Here is a 21,625-nt window from a genome sequence, read left to right as displayed (position 1 = left end):
TGTTTAGTGCCCCATCAGGATAAAAGTCTCTTATTTTTGTGCATTTTGTCTGTTGGTTAGTCTGTCCGTCACGTTAAGATAAAAAAACCCACTAAAAGTAATTGAAAATATGATTTAAATTTTAATATTCCTTTAAAGACATCTCTATAGTTTTAACTATCTGTAATAGATTGTTCCTGATGGTTTTGTGATAACTAATCAATTTCAACGAATGTTTGTTTGCTCTTCTAATTTATATTATATTTAATTTACATTCTTAAAGGTTGCAAAACACTTGATCAATTATATGTTGTTCCTTTTTTTATTTAAATAGCATATAATTGCTAAATGAAAATCTCCATACGGGCTTATATTTCATTAACTATAAAGCTGTTCCTGAAATTGTTATATAAAAATAAGTTACGTCAAATGATTGTTTGAAATCACATCATTGACTTACATTACACTTATATTCTTTGACAATACGTCACTATAGTTTAATTATCAATATCAAATCGCTCCGCATTTTCAATTTAAAACAAATGATTTGAAAAGACTTTTTTTTCAAAAGTATCGACAATAGGTTGTTCAGGATTTTAAAAGAAGAAACTAATTTACTAGAAACGATTATTGAAAATCACTTTTAGAGGCCCCGTAAGGGGAAAAGCCGATATTAGGTTTGTAAGACTTATTTTACATTTAATTTTCTTGCTGAAACATAGAAAAAGTTTTTAAATAGGTAAAGAATATTCCGGATTTAGTTTTGAAAAAGAAATCGACCTACATAACATTAATAATCTTACAAATCGTCGCCAAAATTTTATTAGAAAAATCCACTAATGTTAAATAATATGTAATGACACAAGATTCGTAGAAGTTGATGTGAATCGGGTTTTTCCTAAGTAATGTGACGAGTAAGAACAGAGTAGGATTATGAACAAGAAGAATAACGGACAAGACGCCTTAGAGGACGACGCTAGGCTAGCGACGACAGAGGACTGTGCCCTTTTTATTGTTTATTAAATTGTTGAAGTGATCAGCCTGCGTTATTAAGTATATTCTTGATTCATTCTGTTGTTGTGTCGTATGGACTCGCATGCACCATTACCATATATACTCATCAACAAAATAGACCATCAACAAACTGTTTGAAATCCCTCCTAAAATAAATAAAACAAATAATATTCTTCTCATTTACAAAAATTGGTTGTTTTAGATTTTTATGAAAAACATTTTAACTCTTTTTATTTTAAACCACACTTCTATCTTATACTACAATTAATTTTCTTGCTTAAACGTTACAAAATCTAATTTTGTCTTAATATTATGTTCAGAATTTTTAAGGAAAACTACATTCCAAGCATGATATTAAAATCTCTTCATAAGGCTTATGGTAGATATAATTTTTATATTAGATCATCCCACAAATTTACGGTATTCGATTTATCTGAGATTCTCTCTCTCTCTCTCTTCAAAAAAGAAGATGATTACGTCCTACGCGTGCATTCATATTAACCAATGACTTAAATTCTGCCAAGTCACTGGTTTTCCTGGCAAGCTCAAGCAACCCATTCCATGCTTTAATAGCACTAGGGAAGAAGGAGTATTTGTACAAATTTGTCCTAGCATATGGGACGAGGAATGTGCCTTTATTTTTGTGTTTTTTAGAGTATTTCTATTATATTTTGTTTTTGTATTTGAAGATTATGATTCAGTGTTTTATGTATAATTGCTACTTTACTTTTGAGTTTTCTGTCCTAAAGGCTTTCTAAATTAAGTGATTTTACTAAAGGTGTTACTCTAGTCAAATGTGATTATTCATTCGTTAATTATCTCACTGCACTATTTTGTGTATGTTCCAGTTTCTTAGTGTTTTCTTGAGTTGAGGGGTCCCAAACGAAGGATGCATGTTCTATTATTGGCATAACCAAGATTAAATAACTTTTTAGTTTTATATTCTTATTTGATTTATTGAAATTTCTTTTAATAAACACCAATGCTTTGTTTGATTTTTTATAGTTTCATCTGGCGAACTCCCTGGACTTTCAACTCGCGCCGTCACGGTCAAGCGAGGATCTCTTTGTCAAAGACGCCAGATAGTCTAGACCACCTTTGCACTTATCTCCCGCCATTCACCCCCCCCCTTTCTATCCACGTGTATATGGACAAACTTCATCGTCCGATCTCATTCTCGCTGGAGAGCTGACAGGGAGCACATCTATCTCTTGCTTGAGCTCTAGACTATTTTCATTCCCTTATTTCACTTGGATTGGTGGTATGTAACTTAGTAGAGTGCTTGAGAACCATTTTATTTAGTAATATATATATATATATTTGTGCATCTGTTACTACATTAGTTGTGTACTTATTTGTGCATTCTTATATTGGATAATGTAAGTAGATTACTGTATACTTATATTTTATATCATGACTTTTGTGGCTAAATGTTCAAACCACCTGGACTAGAGTTTATTGACAATTCTTACCAGATGTATTTAGCTCTTTAACTATTATTAATTCATCTCTGATATATTAGCGCTCAGCCCGAGCCCTCACTATATTATCAATGATTAATTCCTTGGCAGGGAATTATCAAGACACTTATGTAAACATGTCTTATTACTGAGTATGTATCTACTTATGCTCTGCGTTTACTTATGAGGGAACATGGGGGAGTATCAGACGTTGATATCTCCTTCCCCTTTCATCTAATTTATCTTAGTGATGTATGTACTTGCTATTCACCATGATTGGTGAGCGTCACTTGTATTACTTATCATATAAGCACTTATTGCTATGTGTTATTTCCCTTTATGGGAGTCCCCATTATTATTGTTATCTCCCTTGATGGGACACTCTATTCATTTGTTAGTTCCCTTTGATAATTATGAAACTAGCTTATAGTTTCTCAACATCAGTCTGAAGATGTCTTTCACGGAAAGGCAACGTCCTCCCAGTGTTATCATTATGGCTAAACCGACGTATGCATCATATAATTGCAGCTTCTATCTATAGGCTACATCAGCCTGAAATCTTAGCAACCTCAAGCTGATAACAGATTTGCTGGCACCAGATCTGTAGACATCAGTTCTACTCATCCTTCAAGAGTCCAAGTAACAACGCTAGCCACAGACTCGTCACTGGCTTAACTGATTGGTAGACGCAGCTCAGCTCTGCAACGTTGGACTGCAACCGGAGCCTGATCGACTACGCCAGCCCACCAGCAGACAGCATCAGTACCTGCCACACCAGTCTCACCAGTGCAGCACCAGACCAAAAGCTAAGCAACCAGCCTAATGACACTCAGACCACTTGGTTCTAATATCTGATGATGATAGTCCTATATATGTAAATACGCTAGATCCCATACTAGCAACTGTACAGCATTTCACCTTTCATTATCTTATTTTGTAAAATAAACTGTACATAAGTTTGCATCTAAATATAGTATTTGTTGCCTGCATTTTAACGCTGTGCTTGTAGTTTATATGTGCAAGTAAAGATTCTCAAACCATAAAAATCCCCTAGACACCCAAAACGGCCAAATCTTTAATCCGACTTGTCACAATCATTGAAGCACATGAAGCGTCTATTATTTTTCCATATTTCTAACACCAAAGTTTCTGTCATCCCCTGAATCAAGTCTGGGCACTTTTTTGGCGACCAAAGCATTAGTCACCAATGTAACCTGGCCTCGGCAATCCCCACAGGAGCAGCGGGCAACAGAGTACCTGGGTATTGAGACACTTATTTTTTCACATCCACACAATTTTTGTGGAGCAGGCTAGTTATTTCAAGTGTCTTTGGAATGAGTCCTCGGACATTACACTGAAGGACTTTGAAAGTTTTAGAATCAGATTTGGAATTTCCGGGATAATATTGCTTTATCTTTCCAGCTAAATTAGCCTAAGGGGCAATTTCTGGCTTAAAAATAAATTGGGCCAAAGAAATAAAATAAAGAGTAGGGGGTGTTTAACTTTCCATTTAAAGATAGCCCTGGTCGTGTCTTTTACGCTTATATAGATTTTTTTCTACAAAATAATTAGTTACTGGCTTACTGGGATATATAATTTCGTGGTTTGTGCTCTGTGTAGCAAAGTTCACTCGTTTAGGTGTGTGTGATCTTTAGTCCAGCTTACTAATTGAGATTTATGTTCAAGTAACTCGGCACACTTGAAAAGGTGTGCCCTCTAGCCCAGCCACGTGATTCAGATTTTTCTCCAAATAAGCAAACTCTTTGTTCGGATACCCGTGTAGATGTTTGGATTGAAGTCCAGTCCACATCTCCCAATTAAGATTTACTACTAAGTAAACAAAACTAGTTCCCTCGTGTGACCTCTAGAGAGTGGTTACGTCAATCGTATCTGACTTGTCACCTGTCAATCGATAAACTCAATGTGATGGACTAAAAAAATAAAATGGGGGGGGGGGAGTTGTTTATCTGGAAATATACCTGGTTACCTTAGAGGTGTTGCTCTTGTAGTCTAACCCCCCTAATAAAGATAAACTACTAGTAAACAAACTCAAATCCCTCAAAAGTTGTGACCTCTAGAGTGTGTCAATGCCCTGACATTAAACCTACGTCCATCGTATTTAACTTGTGGTCACCTGCCTATAAATAAACTTAATGTGATGGACTAAACAAATAAAAGGGGGTGGGAGTTGTTCATCTCTACCTCTGGAGATATTCCCGCACAGCTAGACAGACGTCTTGTCAGCATGACATAGTCAAGGAATGTAGCATTTTAACATGTTAATTTACCAACTCAAAGGTCAAGACCAATTGAAAAAATGTGCCAGCCATTGCTGCTCTGTGTGTAAAGCGCTTTTATAATGTAAAGTTTCATTTCTATTTATATTAACACGCCTTATCTTAAAAAAAAAAGATGTTTGGTGCAGATTCATAATGGCTCTGTTTTTAAGCATATTATTTTTTGTGTAACAAAATAATGTTTTCTTGAATGAGAGCTAATTTAGATCTAGGAATGTTCATCTCTGCTGCGCATGCGTGACCTAATGTAAACATGACCTAGATCCTTAAAATAATATAGCTGTAATAGAGCTGATCTTTTTTATTTTGAGGGTCTTACGTTTGTTTTAGGGCTACAATACATACAGTACGGTCTAAATTGGTACCGAATGAACATTTCTGCCAAGTTTTATCAAGATCGGTGAAACGGTTTTGATTTCTATACCGGGACATACATAAATACATACGCTTCACATTCTGCTTTATATATATATATATATATATATAAGTATAGATATACTTTTGTTGTATGTTTTTACACATGCAAGTACTACTTAAACTTACCAAGTCTATGTTTACCTACACAAAAACCAATTATTAGCGATGGTATCAATGCAATGGCCAAAGAAACGCCTTTAGTATCTTTAGTATCTGAAAGAACTATAAAAAAAGAGAAAGCGGCTCAAACTGAAGGCTCCTTGATTGTAGACCAGCATTTTTGGATGCCGAGCAAGTTAAATACTTATAAAAGTAGAGGTTTTTATTAATTTTTTGCTACTTTAATATTTTTAACAAACGACCTTATTTTTTAGTTTTTTGTTGTTTTCTTTTGTTATTATTGTCAATGGTTACCTATCGTAGATTTAGTACATTTTCAATATAGGAAAAAAATTAACTAATACTTAATACTAATAATAACCATACGAATAATTTTTTTTTGAATCGCATGTTGCCATTGACAAAAAATAATTGTGCAATGTTCAACTTGATCTGAGAATGGAAAGTGTAAGAAAAAAAAAACGTGTAGAAGATTTTGATTTTGACCAGTTGCAGAGTGACTTGATAGAAGCTCGGTAAATATGTGTTTTAATTTTTGAATATCACACTTTCGAGTATGTGTTTGTGTGTTAACACATGTTTTCTGTTATCTTAGACCATTTTTACCATCATCCTATTAATACGTCTACAATGTATACATCTTCATGTCTATTTTCCTGCATTTTCTAAAATAAAATATCTCTCATAACAGTATCAAACATAATGTATTAAAAATTGACCACAATGTGATTCTTTTCAAATACATTTTTGTTAAAACAACTAATTGGTTAAAATTTATTACATTAAATATGTGTCATTTTTGAATAGAATAAGAAACGTATTCTTTTGCTGAATAAACATTTATCATTGGGCCTCTTTTAAAGTTAAATATTTAAGTTAAATCATTGTATAAAGTACTTACCTCTTGATTTGCGTTTACAATTGTCAATAAGACAAGGAGTATATGTAGTCTGAATTTTGGAATTACACACTTTGGTTACAAACCTGTAGACATTGTTTTCGATATCTACATCCTTGAGAACTAAGCTGGTTAGATTGCTTTTCACTAAGGATTCGTTAATGTAAATAAAAACTTCACATGGACTGGGTTCTTCGGGACAACGAAAATGTAAAGTTGAGTTCTCTACAATTATTGCAGTGTTGTTATTACTAAGCACTTGGTCGTTTACAAACACTGCGGTATTATTTGGTTCTGGTGAAATAATACAAAACTAATTATCTTAAAGTCACACTTACAACAACAACAAAATACAAATTATATAAAACAAGCAAAATACAATAAAAAACGAAATAAACAAGGTTACAAAAGACAGTTTGTGTGGAAACACAAACTCAAAATCGGCCCCCGAAGTAAAATGTTTTACATAATTCGGATAATCCTTCAGAGTTGAAGATAGTTTACTTCCTAGTCCAAACCTCCCGCAGGACGACGGGGGATGGGAGCAGGCAGGGTTTGAACCTTCGATCGTCGATAAATCCAAAACGACAGTCCAGCGCGCAAACCGCACGACCAGTGGTCCACCTAGGTAGGCTTCAATATTTTCAGAAAGAACATCCGAATGAAATTATATCAAAGACAAATGAGAGATAAGAATGGAGAAAGAAGGTTAACAGATCTTGTGTAGTGCCCCAACCGTCCCGCAGATCAAAGAATACGTGAAAGTGAATGTAAAGTTAGATGTGAACCTGGCCTAACTAGTTTGTGGTCTATAGGGCAGATGATGTAAAGTTCATCTGTTTTTGTGGCCTACGGTTAACGAGGGTGTCATGTAGCCAGCACAACGACCAACCGCCTTTGCTTTTCCCCACCTAATGTCAGGTACCCATTAGAGCTGGGTAGACTCAGAAGTTGAAAATCCCAGTCTTCACCAGGATTCGAACCCGGGACCCTCGGTTCAAACTAAATAAGTTAATTGTTTTGAAAAGGCTCAAACTCATATTCGAATCCTCAAAAAAAAAAAAAAAAAAAATTCCGCTATAAAGAAAAAATGTTCACGAACATGATGTTTATAAGATTAATATTCGTCTTAAATTAGGTATAACATATAATGCATACTAATTAGCTTTTTCTTATAAAAAACTGCTTGCATAATTGATTTTAAATATTAGAATTTTCGCTTTCAGGAAAAAAAAAGTAGCCGTTGCATCAGAACTTTGAATGGTCTAAAATATTGTGAAGTCGGATTTTCAATATCTCTTCTAGTTTACGAGATTTAAACGGGACGGACGGACAGACGGACAGACATTTCGCACAAAACTAATAGCGTCTTTTCCCCTTTCGGGGGCCGCTAAAAACCGATCTAGACCTAGATAAATATATCTATGCAATTCAAATTTCATTTTTAACAATTGTTTTTGTTTTGCTATATTTTATGTTTCTTTTTTTTTTTTTAGCTTTCTCTATATGCTATGCTCCTATAACTTGTTGGATTAGTTAAAATTAGGATAGAGAAAAAGAACTGGTCATCTGGGTAATAATTTTTAAGGGTGTTTAAAAAAGGAACGTCCTGAATTTATTCTTGTGGTATACAGACTTCTTAGGTTTCTCAAGCCAACAATGTAACCACTCTACTAGTAAAGAGTCTATGAAAATGGAAGATTGTATCCGTTGTTCTATTTGAAAGCTCACTCTCTACAAAGTAGATGGTATAAAGGTGACTAATTAAATTAATATCACCACATAAGTCAATTGCTTTTTCTTTCCCTTACCAAATATAATTAATTAAAAGTAGTTATAAACGAATTGGTTAATCAGTTATTTTCTTGAAATAATTGTGCAAAACTTCAGCTTAAAATTCGTGATTGGTTGTGGGAGTAATAACGATTACAAACATTAAACCTCTCAGACAGAGTGAGTTTGACATAAGCAAATGTAGTAGACGGGCTTTTGTCCTATTTAAAAATGTTTTACAACCTCAAGGTATATCTAATTGTAATTCCTTTACTTTTCTTGAATTAATTTTTAAAACATTCATATCTTTTTTAGCGTCCACCGAAAGGAGAAAAGAAGCTATTAGTTTTGTGTGGCCTGTCTGTCCGTCTGTCCATCCGTCAGATCCGTGTAGATCTCAGAAAATAAAAGAGAAAATGAAATCGGACATCATGATATTTTAGGTCATTCAAAGATCTGATGCAACGGCTATTTTTTTCTTTTCCGAAAATGAAACATCTATTTTTTTTTAAATTACATATGCAAGCAGATTTTTCAAAACACTACACCACTTTTAAATGAAAAACTTCAGGGGAAGTAAGTTTTACTAAAAAGGTCACAGGCTTCTTCATTAATAAATCAAGCTTTATTCATAGATTCGCGCATTGGTACAAAAATTTTCATCTAAGGACTCAATGGGAAAAAGGATCAATAGATCATTATAAAATAGATTTTCCACTTATTAACTAGAACAAAATAATTCTGAATCAAAAGTTGTTTTAAAAAAAGACTTTTGATACTGACTTCGTTTCAGTTGTAACTTTAAAAAAAGAATTACCTTGTACCGCGCAGTTTTCATATATCCCCATTAAGCTATAAACTTAACAACAATCTAAATTACAAAAAATAGAGACTAGACATAGATCTAGATTTTATTGTATAAAACAATTTGAACAAAATGTACATGTATAGTCCAAGTAAATAGTTAATCTTCAAATAACTAAAGGTGCAGATTTATTTATTATGTCATCTGTAGTACTACATCAACAAGTGAATCTGATGCGTGCAACACAAGTGCACTATAACCCAGTAGTTGGCCTCCTAATCCTGATCATAATTATGACCTCTAATAGATCTACATTCTATTTCTAGATCTAGTCTAGATTAGACGATAAATTTAGATCTCATCTGGATCTTAATCTAGAGTCTATTTACACTAAATTTACACCATGTCTAAATCTAAACCTAGTCTAGATTCTAAATCAAGATCTATATCTAGATCAAGAGTCTAGATCCAGATCAAAGATCATATCCATATCAAGAGTCTAGATCTAGATAAAACTAGATCTATACATATAACTAATCTATAAATCTAGTTCTAGATCACAATTCTAGCTTTAGTCTGAATTTTACTTTGAGATTTTGTAATATGCGATATTATGCAGAGTTTGAGGGTAGCCTATTGTCTACGGTAAGACCACAGAAAGAACCGACGTGGGCGGCGTGGGCGGCATAATATCGCCTATTACCTTAGATTTTAGTTTTATAGATTATTTTTCTTTTTTAATCTATATCAAGTCTAGATCCAGATCTAGAACTAATCTAGGGATCTAGCCTAGATGTAAGTCTAAATCTAGACTATATCTACAACTAGAATTCTAGATCTTGTCCAGATGTAGATTCTAGGCATATCCTAGATCTAGTCTAGATCTATTAAGCAAATATAGCGGTTATTATCAGGATTAGTAGGTCTACAAGTGGATAATAGTGTACTAGGCCTATGCTGTTCGTATGGGAAACCAGTTTCTTTTCTTTTATTTCCTAATAGGTCTACCTTAAAATATTAATTGAAATTGTCCGGAAGAAGTAGGTATCTAGAAGCAGTAGAGTCACTGGGAGGGTGTGGTCAGCGCCCTAACCCATTTTGGGGGTGGCAACCAATTTGGAAAAATTAAAATTTGGCAAAAGCAGACACATTGAAAAAGATAATAATATCATTTCTAGATATATGCCCAAATATGTCTAGACACATCTAGATGGTAGTTTAACTGTAAATGATTCAGCACAACGTTATCCATTTCTGTCTTGAAAGTATAACAAAGGAAACCTTTTCATATGATGTTTAGTCCTTTCGTAATTTTAATTAAATATTATTTGAAAATTTGCAATAACATTTAAATACATGTAATAAACATAGAGATTTTACATTTGAGTAAAAATCAATAAAAGTAGGTAATCAGCTCATTGTATTGGTTCAATAAAAAGAACTAGATAGCAATAGTGTTTAGAGGTGCGTTGGCAAAGCGGTAAATTGCTTGGCTTGCGAACGTGGTGTCCGGGTTCGAATCCTGTTGAAGACTGGGATTTTTATTTCGGGATCGTTGGGCACCTCTGACTCCACCCAGCTCTAATGGGTACCTGACATTAGTTGGGGAAAAGTAAAGTCGTTGTGCTGGTCAAATGACACCCTTGTTAACCGTAGACCACAGAATTTGATGATATTTAGATCATCTGCCCTATAGACCACAAGGTCTAAAAGGGGAACTTTACTTTTTAGCAATAGTGTTTATTATCACAAATTTAAGAAAGTTGATGAAGAGGGGTGAAACCCAGATCTACCGCACTAGGTGCGACACTTTATCTGGAGGTTTCCATGCTAATCATAGGTGATCACTTAACGATACTCTACTTATTCCAGAAGAGTTAGAAGAGTCCCATCAAAGACGACGTGTTGCACTGTTTGCTTTTATGTGAAAAATAAAGACAAATTTTTACAATTTCTTTAAACGATCAAAACAAGACTATGGCTTCAACACATTTCTCGTCCATTGGTGAATTTGATGGGAGCCGCCACTGAGTAACACAAACTTTCATTGTAATCTTGTTAAATATTTAATATTGTGACAATTATTAGACTTTCAATTTTTTGTAAATAAGTTTTAAAGGGTCGAATAACACAAAGATCCCTGATCATATATTGCCATCTTCTATGGTTACGCTTTTTATAATATTATTTAGTAACATTAAAATTGTACCATGAATTATAGAAGTTATAATTAGCTTCTGTTTGGAACAACTAAAAATAGATATTAGAGAGAGGATGATAAAGATACTGGCTAGCTAGAGAGATATTGAAAGAGAGAGAGAGAGAGAGAGAGATACAGAGAGGTGGGGATGTTAAGCGTTTTTGCGGTGCAAAGTATTCGAACAAGTCCAACTGGAGATAACACTGAACTCAATACTGGAACAGATAACACCGGCGAAAGGGCCAACAATCGATAAAAGTATTCGACTCTAGTGTTGAGCAACAAAGTACCAATAAAGGGAATCGTCGAATGTCCTTTTTATAGCCGTCTTTAAAATCCCTTCTACAAGAAAAGCGTATTGTTTTCATCAAACCCTAGATTGTTCTTACTTTTTAAAGTTATTTTACGTCATCGTCGCTAAGTGAAACTTTCCCTCTATTCCCGAAACAAATAACTAATTCCTAATCATGTCATAACAGGAAAAGAACGATAATTATTAGCTTACCATATGATTGTGGCAGTTGTACTTCTGAACTATCTTCGAAAGACCACATATAGAACAGTCTGAGGAACACGTATACGTTGTTATATTCTTTGCTGGCTGATTCTGTAAACTTTGTAATTATCTCTTTTTTATCGATGCTAATTACACAGGTGATCTCGCTAGGTTTCGTTTTATTGCAATCCTTGTCAATGAATAGCGTCTTTAAAGGTTTCTGTTGAAACAACAAATAAACAAACATATATATATATATATATATATATATATATATATATATATATATATATATATATATATATATATATATATATATATATATATATATATATATATATATATATATAAAGGGCTTATATATACAACTCAAAACTTTCAATAATATTTTTTAAATACAATATATTACAATAGAGAATTTCATAAACGGCAATTAGGAATCACGAGTTAATGGCTCCTATTGGAGAAATATAGATATAATCATTAGGGGATTCTTACCATATATCTAGAGGCTACTGCCTATATGGTCAGGCAAGTGTGATTTAGTCAGCTGAGCAAAATAATCCAATCGACCGCAATAAATTGTGCAATGAATTGTGAACAAATATTTTTTAATTATTTCATTCTTTGGTGCGAGAAAAGGTGTTTTTAATAAAAAAATATTTAATGTCTAGTTACCCCCCCCCCCACACACACACACTTCTTCTTCTAGCCAGCTTTATTGCTGCTAAGATGCGAGCTCTTTTGCAGACTGTGACAAGGAAAAATAGTGTGCATTTTTCTACAGTTATTCAGCACTGCCATAGAGGGTGTTGGTTATGTTGGGCTGTAGCGGTAATAAGGTCTGCCATCCAGAGTGATGGTTATGTTGGGCTGTAGTGGTAGTAAGGACTGCCATCCAGAGTGTTGGTTATGTTGGGCTGTAGTGGTAGTAAGGACTGCCATCCAGAGTGTTGGTTATGTTGGGCTGTAGTGGTAGTAAGGACTGCCATCCAGAGTGTTGGTTATGTTGGGCTGTAGTGGTAGTAGGGTCTGCCTAAGGTGGATTAGGAGGAGGCATTCAAAAAGATTATAGTTTAGGTTTCATAAGGATGGGCGCAGTGTCTACAAAGGGGGAGTTGTGTGGGATTAATTTTATTGAGATGATAATTTAACAGACGTTTGTGTCATGTTCTTAATTGGAAGATTGTAGATTGCTTTTTGCGGGGGAGGAAGTTAAGTTAATACTGTCCTGTTTGTTAAGCTTATTTAATTCAAAACATGGCTCTGCCTGTCTTTCCTGTTGCCCATTGATTGAGCCACTCCTCTTTGTGGTTGTTAACGCACACACACAAACACCTGCCTACTACCTTCATCACATTCTCTGCACTAGATTTACTAATATCAGCTTGACCATATAAACAAAGTCTCCATTATTCTATTAATATCAACATTGTTTAATTATCAATAACACGAGACAACTTAAACAGCTTTCATCATGCCAGACAATCTGACATGGTCACATTCCTTTCCTTTGTCTAGATCCTGGTCGCAGGTCACGCTTACACTCTCTCTAGGATTTGTGAACATTGGCAACTAATAGATTAGAGTTAGGGTTAGGGTTACTTGCCCATTGCGACATAATGGAATTTTTTTTTCTTTGACGTCCATATAATGATAAACGAAAAAAACAACAACTCGGTGCACCAATATCTCAACATTTGCTCGTATTGATGAATTCATTGATTGTTAAGTAGTCAAATGTTTTTCTTCGTTGTCATGTGAAATTAACTCTTTAAATGAAATGCTGTAAAGCTCACTCGGTGCACCAATGTCTTTGAACACTCGATAACTGGCTCGTATTGGTGTAGGCATTTTTGTGACGCAGTGGATTTTTTAAATATATATTTTATAATGAACCAGTTATATTTTTTCTATCGAGACCTTAGATGTAAATTGATTGTATCAGTGCGCGAATCCATGAATGAAGCTTTAATTATTAATGAAGATATCCTCGACTTTTTAGAAAACTTATCTCCCTTGAAATTTAAAAGTGGTGTATTTTTCTAAAAATGTTGTTGCATAAATAATTTTTAAAATTAAATGGTTCACGTTCGGAAAATAAAAAAGTAGCAGTTGCATCAGAACCATAAAAGGTCTAAAATAATATGATGTCCGATTTTTAATTTTTTAAACTTCTTTCTGAGATACAATCGGGGCGGAAGGAGGGACGAATGGATGGACTTACAGATAGACCACAAAAAAAAATCACTCTTGCATTATAATGCTCCCCGCTAACAAATGTTTTTTGGCCCATCTAATTATATAATTCTCTTCTTCCCGCAAGAGTTTAAACAAGAAGTAAAGGAAAGATCACTCTCTTATTTTTGCGGATAGTCACCCCACGAAATAACAAGAGGGGAAGAGGGGGAGAACATTCACACGTTGCTACGGATGGCTGCGCGCTGGACTGTCAAATTTTTGCCGCTCCCATCCCCCTTCGTCATGCTGGAGGTTTGGACTAAAAATTAAACTATCTTCAACTCTGAAGTAACATCCAAAAAATGTAAAACATTTTACAAACATTTTACAAACACTAAACAGCAGGGCTGGACTTAAGAGGGGGCCAAGTTTTGGTAGGGAAGCGGACAATAAGTGAAATTGAAGAGTTTGAATTAGAAAATAAACTCGTCTTTGCATTTTATTTATTCTTTTCTACTTACAAAATTACTTTACGAGCCTTGCGTGTAGAAATACAGTGTATCAAGAAAATTTTATTTCCTACATAGATCACGCTCAATAGCAACAATTATCAATTGTTTTAATCTATCTACGAGAATTGTTGAACTAAAGTAATTCTTCATTAATTTGAGTCGCGAGAAGCGTTTTTCACCAGATTACACAATTACGGCTTATTTATCGCCCGTAGGATTGGCGTTTTCCATATTGAATGACACCATAAAATGTCAATTTTTGTCTATATATTTCATGAGATTTGCATGAGTTTTCAAAAAAAAAAAATAATAATTTCCGGAGATTTCCATGACTTTTAAAAAAATAAAATTTTGCAATTTGAGGAGATTTCCAGGAGCTCCTTGTAAATCAGGCGGCCGCGAGAAATCTGTTATAAGTTATAAAATGGTTTAATTTAATAATTTGCACATAGAATTAGCGCGGGTCTTATAAAAATGTGATACCCTTTGCAGTCGGATAGTTAGCTGTGGCCTATGTCCTGCCCTGCAAAATAGCTGCGTATCTTACGCCATGGGTTGACTATATATATATATATATATATAACTAGTGATCTACTCTGCATTCGCCCATCATTAAAAAGCATGGCCGGACATAGACATTGTGGGGCTCTATGCGAAACGGAATTCGCGGGGCCTAGTTTTATTAGGGATACGGATTATAACTGAAATTTAAGTTTATATTAGAAAATACATTCGTCTTTGCTTTGTAGTTATCCATTACTACGTACGGAATTACTTTAAGAGCCTTGCGTGTAGCGAAGTCATATTATATATCATAAAAATTATATTTCCTACATAGATCACGCTCAATAGCAAGAATTAACAAATGTTTCAATCTATGTACGAGAAATGTTGAACTAAAGTAATTCTTCATTAGTTTGATTCGCGAGAAGCTTCTTTCACCAGATTCCAAAATTATGGGATAATGCCGTTTTTTTTTTATTGTGCCTTGTAGGATTTTTCTTTATTGAATGACACCCCAAAATGACAATTTTTGTCTATTTATTTAATGAGATTCGTATGAGTTTTTTTTAAAGATTTTAATAATTTCCAGATATTTCCAGGACTTTTTCGTATATTTTGCAATTTCTGTAGAATTTCAGGATCTCCTGGTAAATCGACATTATGCCGCGGGAAATCTGTTATAAGTTATACAATGGTTTAATTTAATATTTTATGCACCTAGTATAAGGGCGGTTCCTATGAAAGTGCGGGCCCACTGCGATCGAATAAGTGCGGAGCCCACTGCGATCGAATAAGTGCGGGCCCACTGCGATCGAATAAGTGCGGAGCCCACTGCGGTCACCTAAGGCCGGCCCTGCAAAATAGCGGCGTACGCTACGCCGCCTGTCAACTAGTTGAATTATATTTTTCCCAACTTACAAAAATGCTTACAGAAAAACGCTTTCATTGACCTTATGCATTTCATGGTATTATGTCAGCTGATATTTATAAAAAAAAGAATGGGATAAGAAAATTAAATTGTAGTGTTGACATTTAAAAATGGAGTATCTACGGTTATGATAAATATAAACAAATTATTATATTAATGCCATTAGTAACAATTAATACGTTTATCAAAGGTAAGACATATTGTAGTTAGTAAGTATTTACCTGATCTGTAATGTTGTTTTTGTTTTTGCTCATCAGTAAAATATTTCCGTTAGCATATTGATTTAAGTTGAAGTTAGTAATATTACCAATCAACATAAACTTGTCTGTTGACAGTAGTCCTTTACTACATTGTGTGTAGTTCATGTCTAAATCAGCTAATTTAAGGTTTATTTGAAGTCCAGAACAAGCTAATCGAATAAATTATTATTAACGAAACAAAATTAGCAATATTATTTATTATAATTAAAAACTAAAAAGTAAACTTATTGTTCCTAGACCAAACGATAACTGCAATTGGGTTGTATAATTTTGCCAAAATGAATGATTCAAATAATTGTGAATAAAATAATTGGCCTCCTTCAGTCGTGAAACGACTATGGTTCATCTCGAACACTTTTACATATGACCGTGGAGCCCTATTTTGGAGAGACACTCCCGTCCACATATATTGCATGTCAAGGTGGCTTTGGTGGTAGAGAAGCTGGCCATTTTTCACGTGGCACGCTTTTCTTCAAGAATCGAGACCCACGATTTCTCGCTGTCTATAGCTTTCTTGGTCACCGTCTCTCTCCAACTAGTGCGGTCTAAGGCTATGTCTTCCCAAAGGTCAGTATCAATGTTTACTGATTGTAAATCCCTTTTTATCACATTAACGTAACGGAGAAAAAAAAATAGATTTATACAAAAATTATTTAATAAAAAAAATTGCAGTCTGTTTGGTAAAAAAATTGTAAACATTAATTAGGCGATTAACACATTTTAATAAGCATTATATCTTCACATAAAATATTGAATCATTGGATTACCCTTTTTTGTGTGTTTTTTTTATTCTGATATTTTCATCCCATCTATTTACTTTCCCAGTATACACCACTTACAGATGTTATGTATAAGGCCGACTTTTTTCTATAGCCATCTTGAAGTTTATAGGACAGCAGAAATGTGCTAATCTTTAACAAAGAAGGAGCATCTATATATACAAGAAATAATTAGTAGCTTTAAATAGACATTTTCTTTTTCTAACAACTTTTTGTCCTCATTTGTTCAATAGGCGACACTCTTGACAAAATTTCTTCTATTTTTTCTTCGTCCTCTGTGCATTGACTTAGTTATCTCTGCATAGACCAAAGGAAACAAGATTCGGGCAATGACGACAAGGCCTGAGCTAGCCAGGAAAACCAGTGACTTGGCAGAATTTAAGTCATTGGTTAATATGCATGACTAAATGCATAACGCGTAGGACGTAATCATCTTCTTTTTTGAAGTAACGTCTGTATTATATAAGATAAGATAAGATATGCATACGAATTAAAAAAAACAACAACATATGAATTAAAGTAGTAATGAAACAGTGTACCCAGAAATGTAGATGGGAACAAACAAACTCTTGGATATTAAGTAAATATATCTATATAGTTTATTGAGCTAAATTAACTAAAAATTACTGAACTAACCTGCATCAAAAGATATTAATGCAATTATCATCATCATCATCTTTGCTTTGGGAATCGGCATGTTTTTTTTTTCTAAATTTTTAGCAACAAGTGAAATTAAATAAATGATACTAAAAGATAAAAATGTATTAATAATAATATTTGTAAATCATTCTAATTATTAAAAATATTAATGTCCAAACAATTATAATTATTAAGAAAAAAAAAAATTATTATATTGTATTATTTTAGCGTTAATAGCGACGCACTTAAGTTAACAAAATTGAACGTACAAAAAATGACATCATTAGTTAAAACCTATACAGTAGCTTAGAGATAGTCATAGATGTTAAGTTTTCATTGTGTAAACATTTATATTTTAATGGCTGATGCCAGACTGTTCATTATTGTATCTAATTTTTTGTTCTTGCATCTCGGAATTCGGGCTTTTTTATTATACATTCATCTTTCTTGTAATGTCCATGTTGTTTTTTTCATATATTCAAACTCAGAGCAGTCAGACTCATGCAAATTTGATCGTAATAGCTAAACAGACAAAAAATAATAAAACTGTATATTTATTTCTTGTAATGTGTTTGATAAATAATAAGGACGCTGTGAGACCCATGTATGATTATTAGACAACTTTAAATACATAGAAGGACTTCAAAAGCTTAGGCTACATATAATCAAATGTAAACATATGAAAAGGTTGCAAAATTACTGTTACATTAATTGTATATTTTAAGCTTTTTACGTCCATTCATTCCGTAAAAGAAACAATAAATAAATGAATATATAAGAAAAGCAAGGTTAAAAAGACAGTTTGTGTGGAAACTCAAACTCAATCTGTCCCCGAATTGTTCCACTCAGGCAGCTAAAAGGGCAGGTTTTAAATGTTATTACAGCGCCTTGAGCCTACATTTTGTTTTTTAATAGCGCTTTATAAATAAAATTATTATTATTATTATTATTATTATTTTTAGAAGGAAAATCAGAATGAAATTCTATCAAAGAAAAAATTAAGAGAAAAATGAAGAAAATTGAGAGACCTTGAGTGGTGCCCCAACGCTTCAGCAGATCAAAGGATAGGTGAAAGTGAATGTGAAGTTAAATGTGAACCTGGCCTGACTGATGTCTTATAATGAATATCTAATTGATCTAATTGTTTTGTAAGGGGTCAATATCTTATTGAAATCCTTAAGAAAAAAATATTTCCGTAAAAAAAAAATAAAAAAATTCTTTAACTGTTGTACTGCTATACCGCAGCGCTGCAGTACACGCGATATTATGAAAAACTACTTATTAATTGTTCTTTTAAATTATGTCCAACTTATATGCATTACTAAATAGATTTCTCTTTAAGAAAAATATTTTTTTTTTGTAAATGTAGTAGTTAATATTACAGAACTTATTTAACTTTTTAAACTTAGCAATACATAAATTAGATTTTTGTCATTTTTTTTTTTTTTACATTTGTATTGCTAAGTTCTGTCATATTAACTACTACATTTACGCAACAAAAAAAATGTTAATTAGTAAGTAGTGTTTCCTATTATCACCTGAACTGCCGCGCTGCACTCACATATGTTTTAATACATTTAACTTAAGGAATTATTTTTTTTTAAGGAAATGTTTTTTTCTTGAGGATTTGAATAAGAGGATTTTGGCCATGAAGATAGTGATATATATTTTTTTTCGTCTCTCGGCGTATGGCGCCCCCTTTGAAAGTCGCGCCTTCGAAGTCGTGTCCCCCTTTCACCCACCTCCCACTACGCCTCTGAGTCTAAGTGTGATTGATCAATATCTAACAGTAGAAGAGGAATTGATGATTTAAAAAGCTGACTCAATGTCTTATCTCTTTTTTACACGTTTTAACTTGAAACAACTAGACTAATATACTCAGGATAAGTATCGATAATTGTGTAAATTATGCAGTTCGCTTCCGATCCGCTACTTAATCTGATACTACCGTTACTTAATATATAAATCTGCACCAGTAAGCTGTCATTTATAAATGCAAATTTTGTTTAAAAATACATTTTTATATCTAGATCTAGATTGGGCAGTTGTTTGAGACAAACATCTCTAAAAAAGCTAACAAGATCCTCGAAATAAAGAATCACCCTTTGTGTCAGGATTTTGTGATTTTACCATCACAAAAGAGATACAAGACACCGATAGCAAAGACAAAGAGACACAAACACTCTTTTGTTCCCCTGGCAATCAAATCATTAAATAAGAACAATCTGGTATAAACTTTGTCACATGTAAATTATGAGTGAGTCTGGTGTGAATGTACACTTTGGTTTCTTATAGTTATAATGTTTTTTGTTTGGTGTAATGCACAAATTGTAAGACAAATTTTCTTACGGATAATAAAGATTATTATTATTATTATTATTATTTAGTCCGTTTTAAATTGTCGTCAAGTGTATAGTGAGAATTTAGCAAAACTGTCAAAATAATCCGGTTTTTCTTCAATTAAAGCTAAGTTGGTATAAAAAAAATCTTTTTCAAAACACTATTTAAATCAGCATTTCATCAAATTAGTTAATTAATACATGGAAGATATATTTCATAATTATCCTTGTTTACTTTTCTATCATAATCTTAGATGCTAATTTTTACCATGCGCAAATAAATGAATGATGTTTGTGTATTTTTTTTAAGGCGTCTGTGACGTGTTTAAATAAAAAAAAAACTTCCATTCACTTGAAGTTTTTCATTTAAAAGTTGTTTATTTTATGAAAAATATTCATGCACACATTAATTTTTTAAAAATTAAAACGCTCACTTTAAGAAAAGAAAAAGTAGCCAATGCATCAGAACTTTTGAAGGTCTGAAATTTCATGATGTTTAGTTTTCATTTTCTTTTCTAATTCTTCTAATCTCCATCACAGCTAAATATTTTATTTAAAAAATATATAATCCTCAAAAACATCACTTTTATTTAGCATAATAAAGTTTTTACATAGCCAATACACTTAGAACTGCTGTAATCAAAACGAACAGAATTTTTTTTAATTAAAAGGACAATTTTTTTTTTAGATTTATTAGATTGATTTTTTCGAAAAAAAAAGTATGTAATCAATAAAATGCTTAAATTTTATAATTTTGCTTGAAGAAGTTTAGCCCAATATAGAGCATGAATAAGTTAGGTAGAAAAAAAATGTTTCTTTCAGTGGAGTAGCTAGGAATTTTCCTTTATACGGGTCCCTGCTATGATCATTCGCATCGCGACATGAGATAATGGCGTAATATTTTATTTGTAATTTAAAAAAACAACAACACTTATTTAGGGGGCCCCTTTAAGTTTTGGCCCGATGGAATTTTCGAATTCTCCTGCCACCATCCACCACCATAGCTACGCCACTGGTTTCTTCTTGTCTAAAAGCATCATGCATTCTAGATCCAGAAAATGCATGGGTTGTTTAAAGCATAAAAGCTTTCGTTCTTTGAAGGTTATATACAAGTATAACTATATTACATACACAGTTATAAAAATACAATTCTTAATCCTTTATTTTCAAAAAATTAAACTAAGTTTTGAAACTTTTTTTTTTACCTTTTCACTAAGCTCGGCTCTTCTGTCTACGGTGATTACGGCGAAAATGGCTGCAAGTAGTATTTCATTTCGGAAATACCCATTATTGTTGTGTAAATGTTATGTGATGTAGATTTTTTTTTCAAGATACCTACTTCTTCCCAACAATTTCGATTAGAATATTGGAGAGTAGACGTAGTAAGAAATAAACAAAAATGAGCCTGCACAACTTAACAGGTTTCCCATGCATAGGATAATACACTATTACCCACTAGTAGGCCTAAATAATCCTGATCATAATCGCTATTTACTTTATAGGTCTAGTCTATATCCAGAATATATAATATATATAGAACCTAGATATAGACAAGATCTAGATTTCTTGACTAGTTCTAGATATGATATTGTCTAGATCTAAAATCTAGATCTTCATCGAGACTAGAACTCTAGACTAGTTCTTGATCTAGATATGGGCTTGATCTAGATTAGATAGATTTAGAACTATAATCTAGAACTAATATCTAGATTTAGAATTCAAGCTAGATATAGTACTGGAATCTAGGCTAGAACTAGATTTGTAGACTAGCTTAAAATCTAGTTTAGATCAGGATATAGAATTTTGATATAAACTAGATCAAAATCTAGATTTAGAGCTTTCTAGATCTTAATCTAGAATCTAGACTAGGCATAGAAGCTAGATCTTGACTAAGTTTAGATTTAGACTAAATAGACTCTAGATAAGGATCCAGAACTATTTCTATAAATCTATAGCCTAATCTAGACTAGAATCTAGACTAGATCTAGAAATCTAGAAATAGAATCTAGATCTACTAGAGCTAG

General features: G+C 33.0%; 1 protein-coding gene across 1 annotated transcript; it reads right to left on the bottom strand.

The window, feature by feature from the left end:
* Positions 1-5,264: 5,264 nt before the first annotated feature.
* On the bottom strand, positions 5,265-21,097 carry LOC129922650 (uncharacterized). The gene is made up of 7 exons (XM_056009323.1): positions 20,807-21,097; positions 20,036-20,141; positions 17,260-17,331; positions 15,806-15,993; positions 11,469-11,679; positions 6,189-6,479; positions 5,265-5,389 (listed from the first exon to the last, which is right to left on the bottom strand). The coding sequence occupies exons 3-7, from the start codon at positions 17,318-17,320 to the stop codon at positions 5,280-5,282; spliced, it is 861 nt and encodes a 286-aa protein (XP_055865298.1). The 5' UTR covers positions 17,321-17,331; positions 20,036-20,141; positions 20,807-21,097; the 3' UTR covers positions 5,265-5,279.
* Between the last annotated feature and the right edge of the window lie 528 nt (positions 21,098-21,625).

The sequence above is a fragment of the Biomphalaria glabrata genome, chromosome 14 (assembly GCF_947242115.1).
Source record: "Biomphalaria glabrata chromosome 14, xgBioGlab47.1, whole genome shotgun sequence".
NCBI classification, from domain to species: Eukaryota; Metazoa; Mollusca; class Gastropoda; family Planorbidae; genus Biomphalaria; species Biomphalaria glabrata.
Note: the sequence above shows the minus strand (reverse complement) of the source record. Positions and strands in the feature narration are given on the sequence as shown.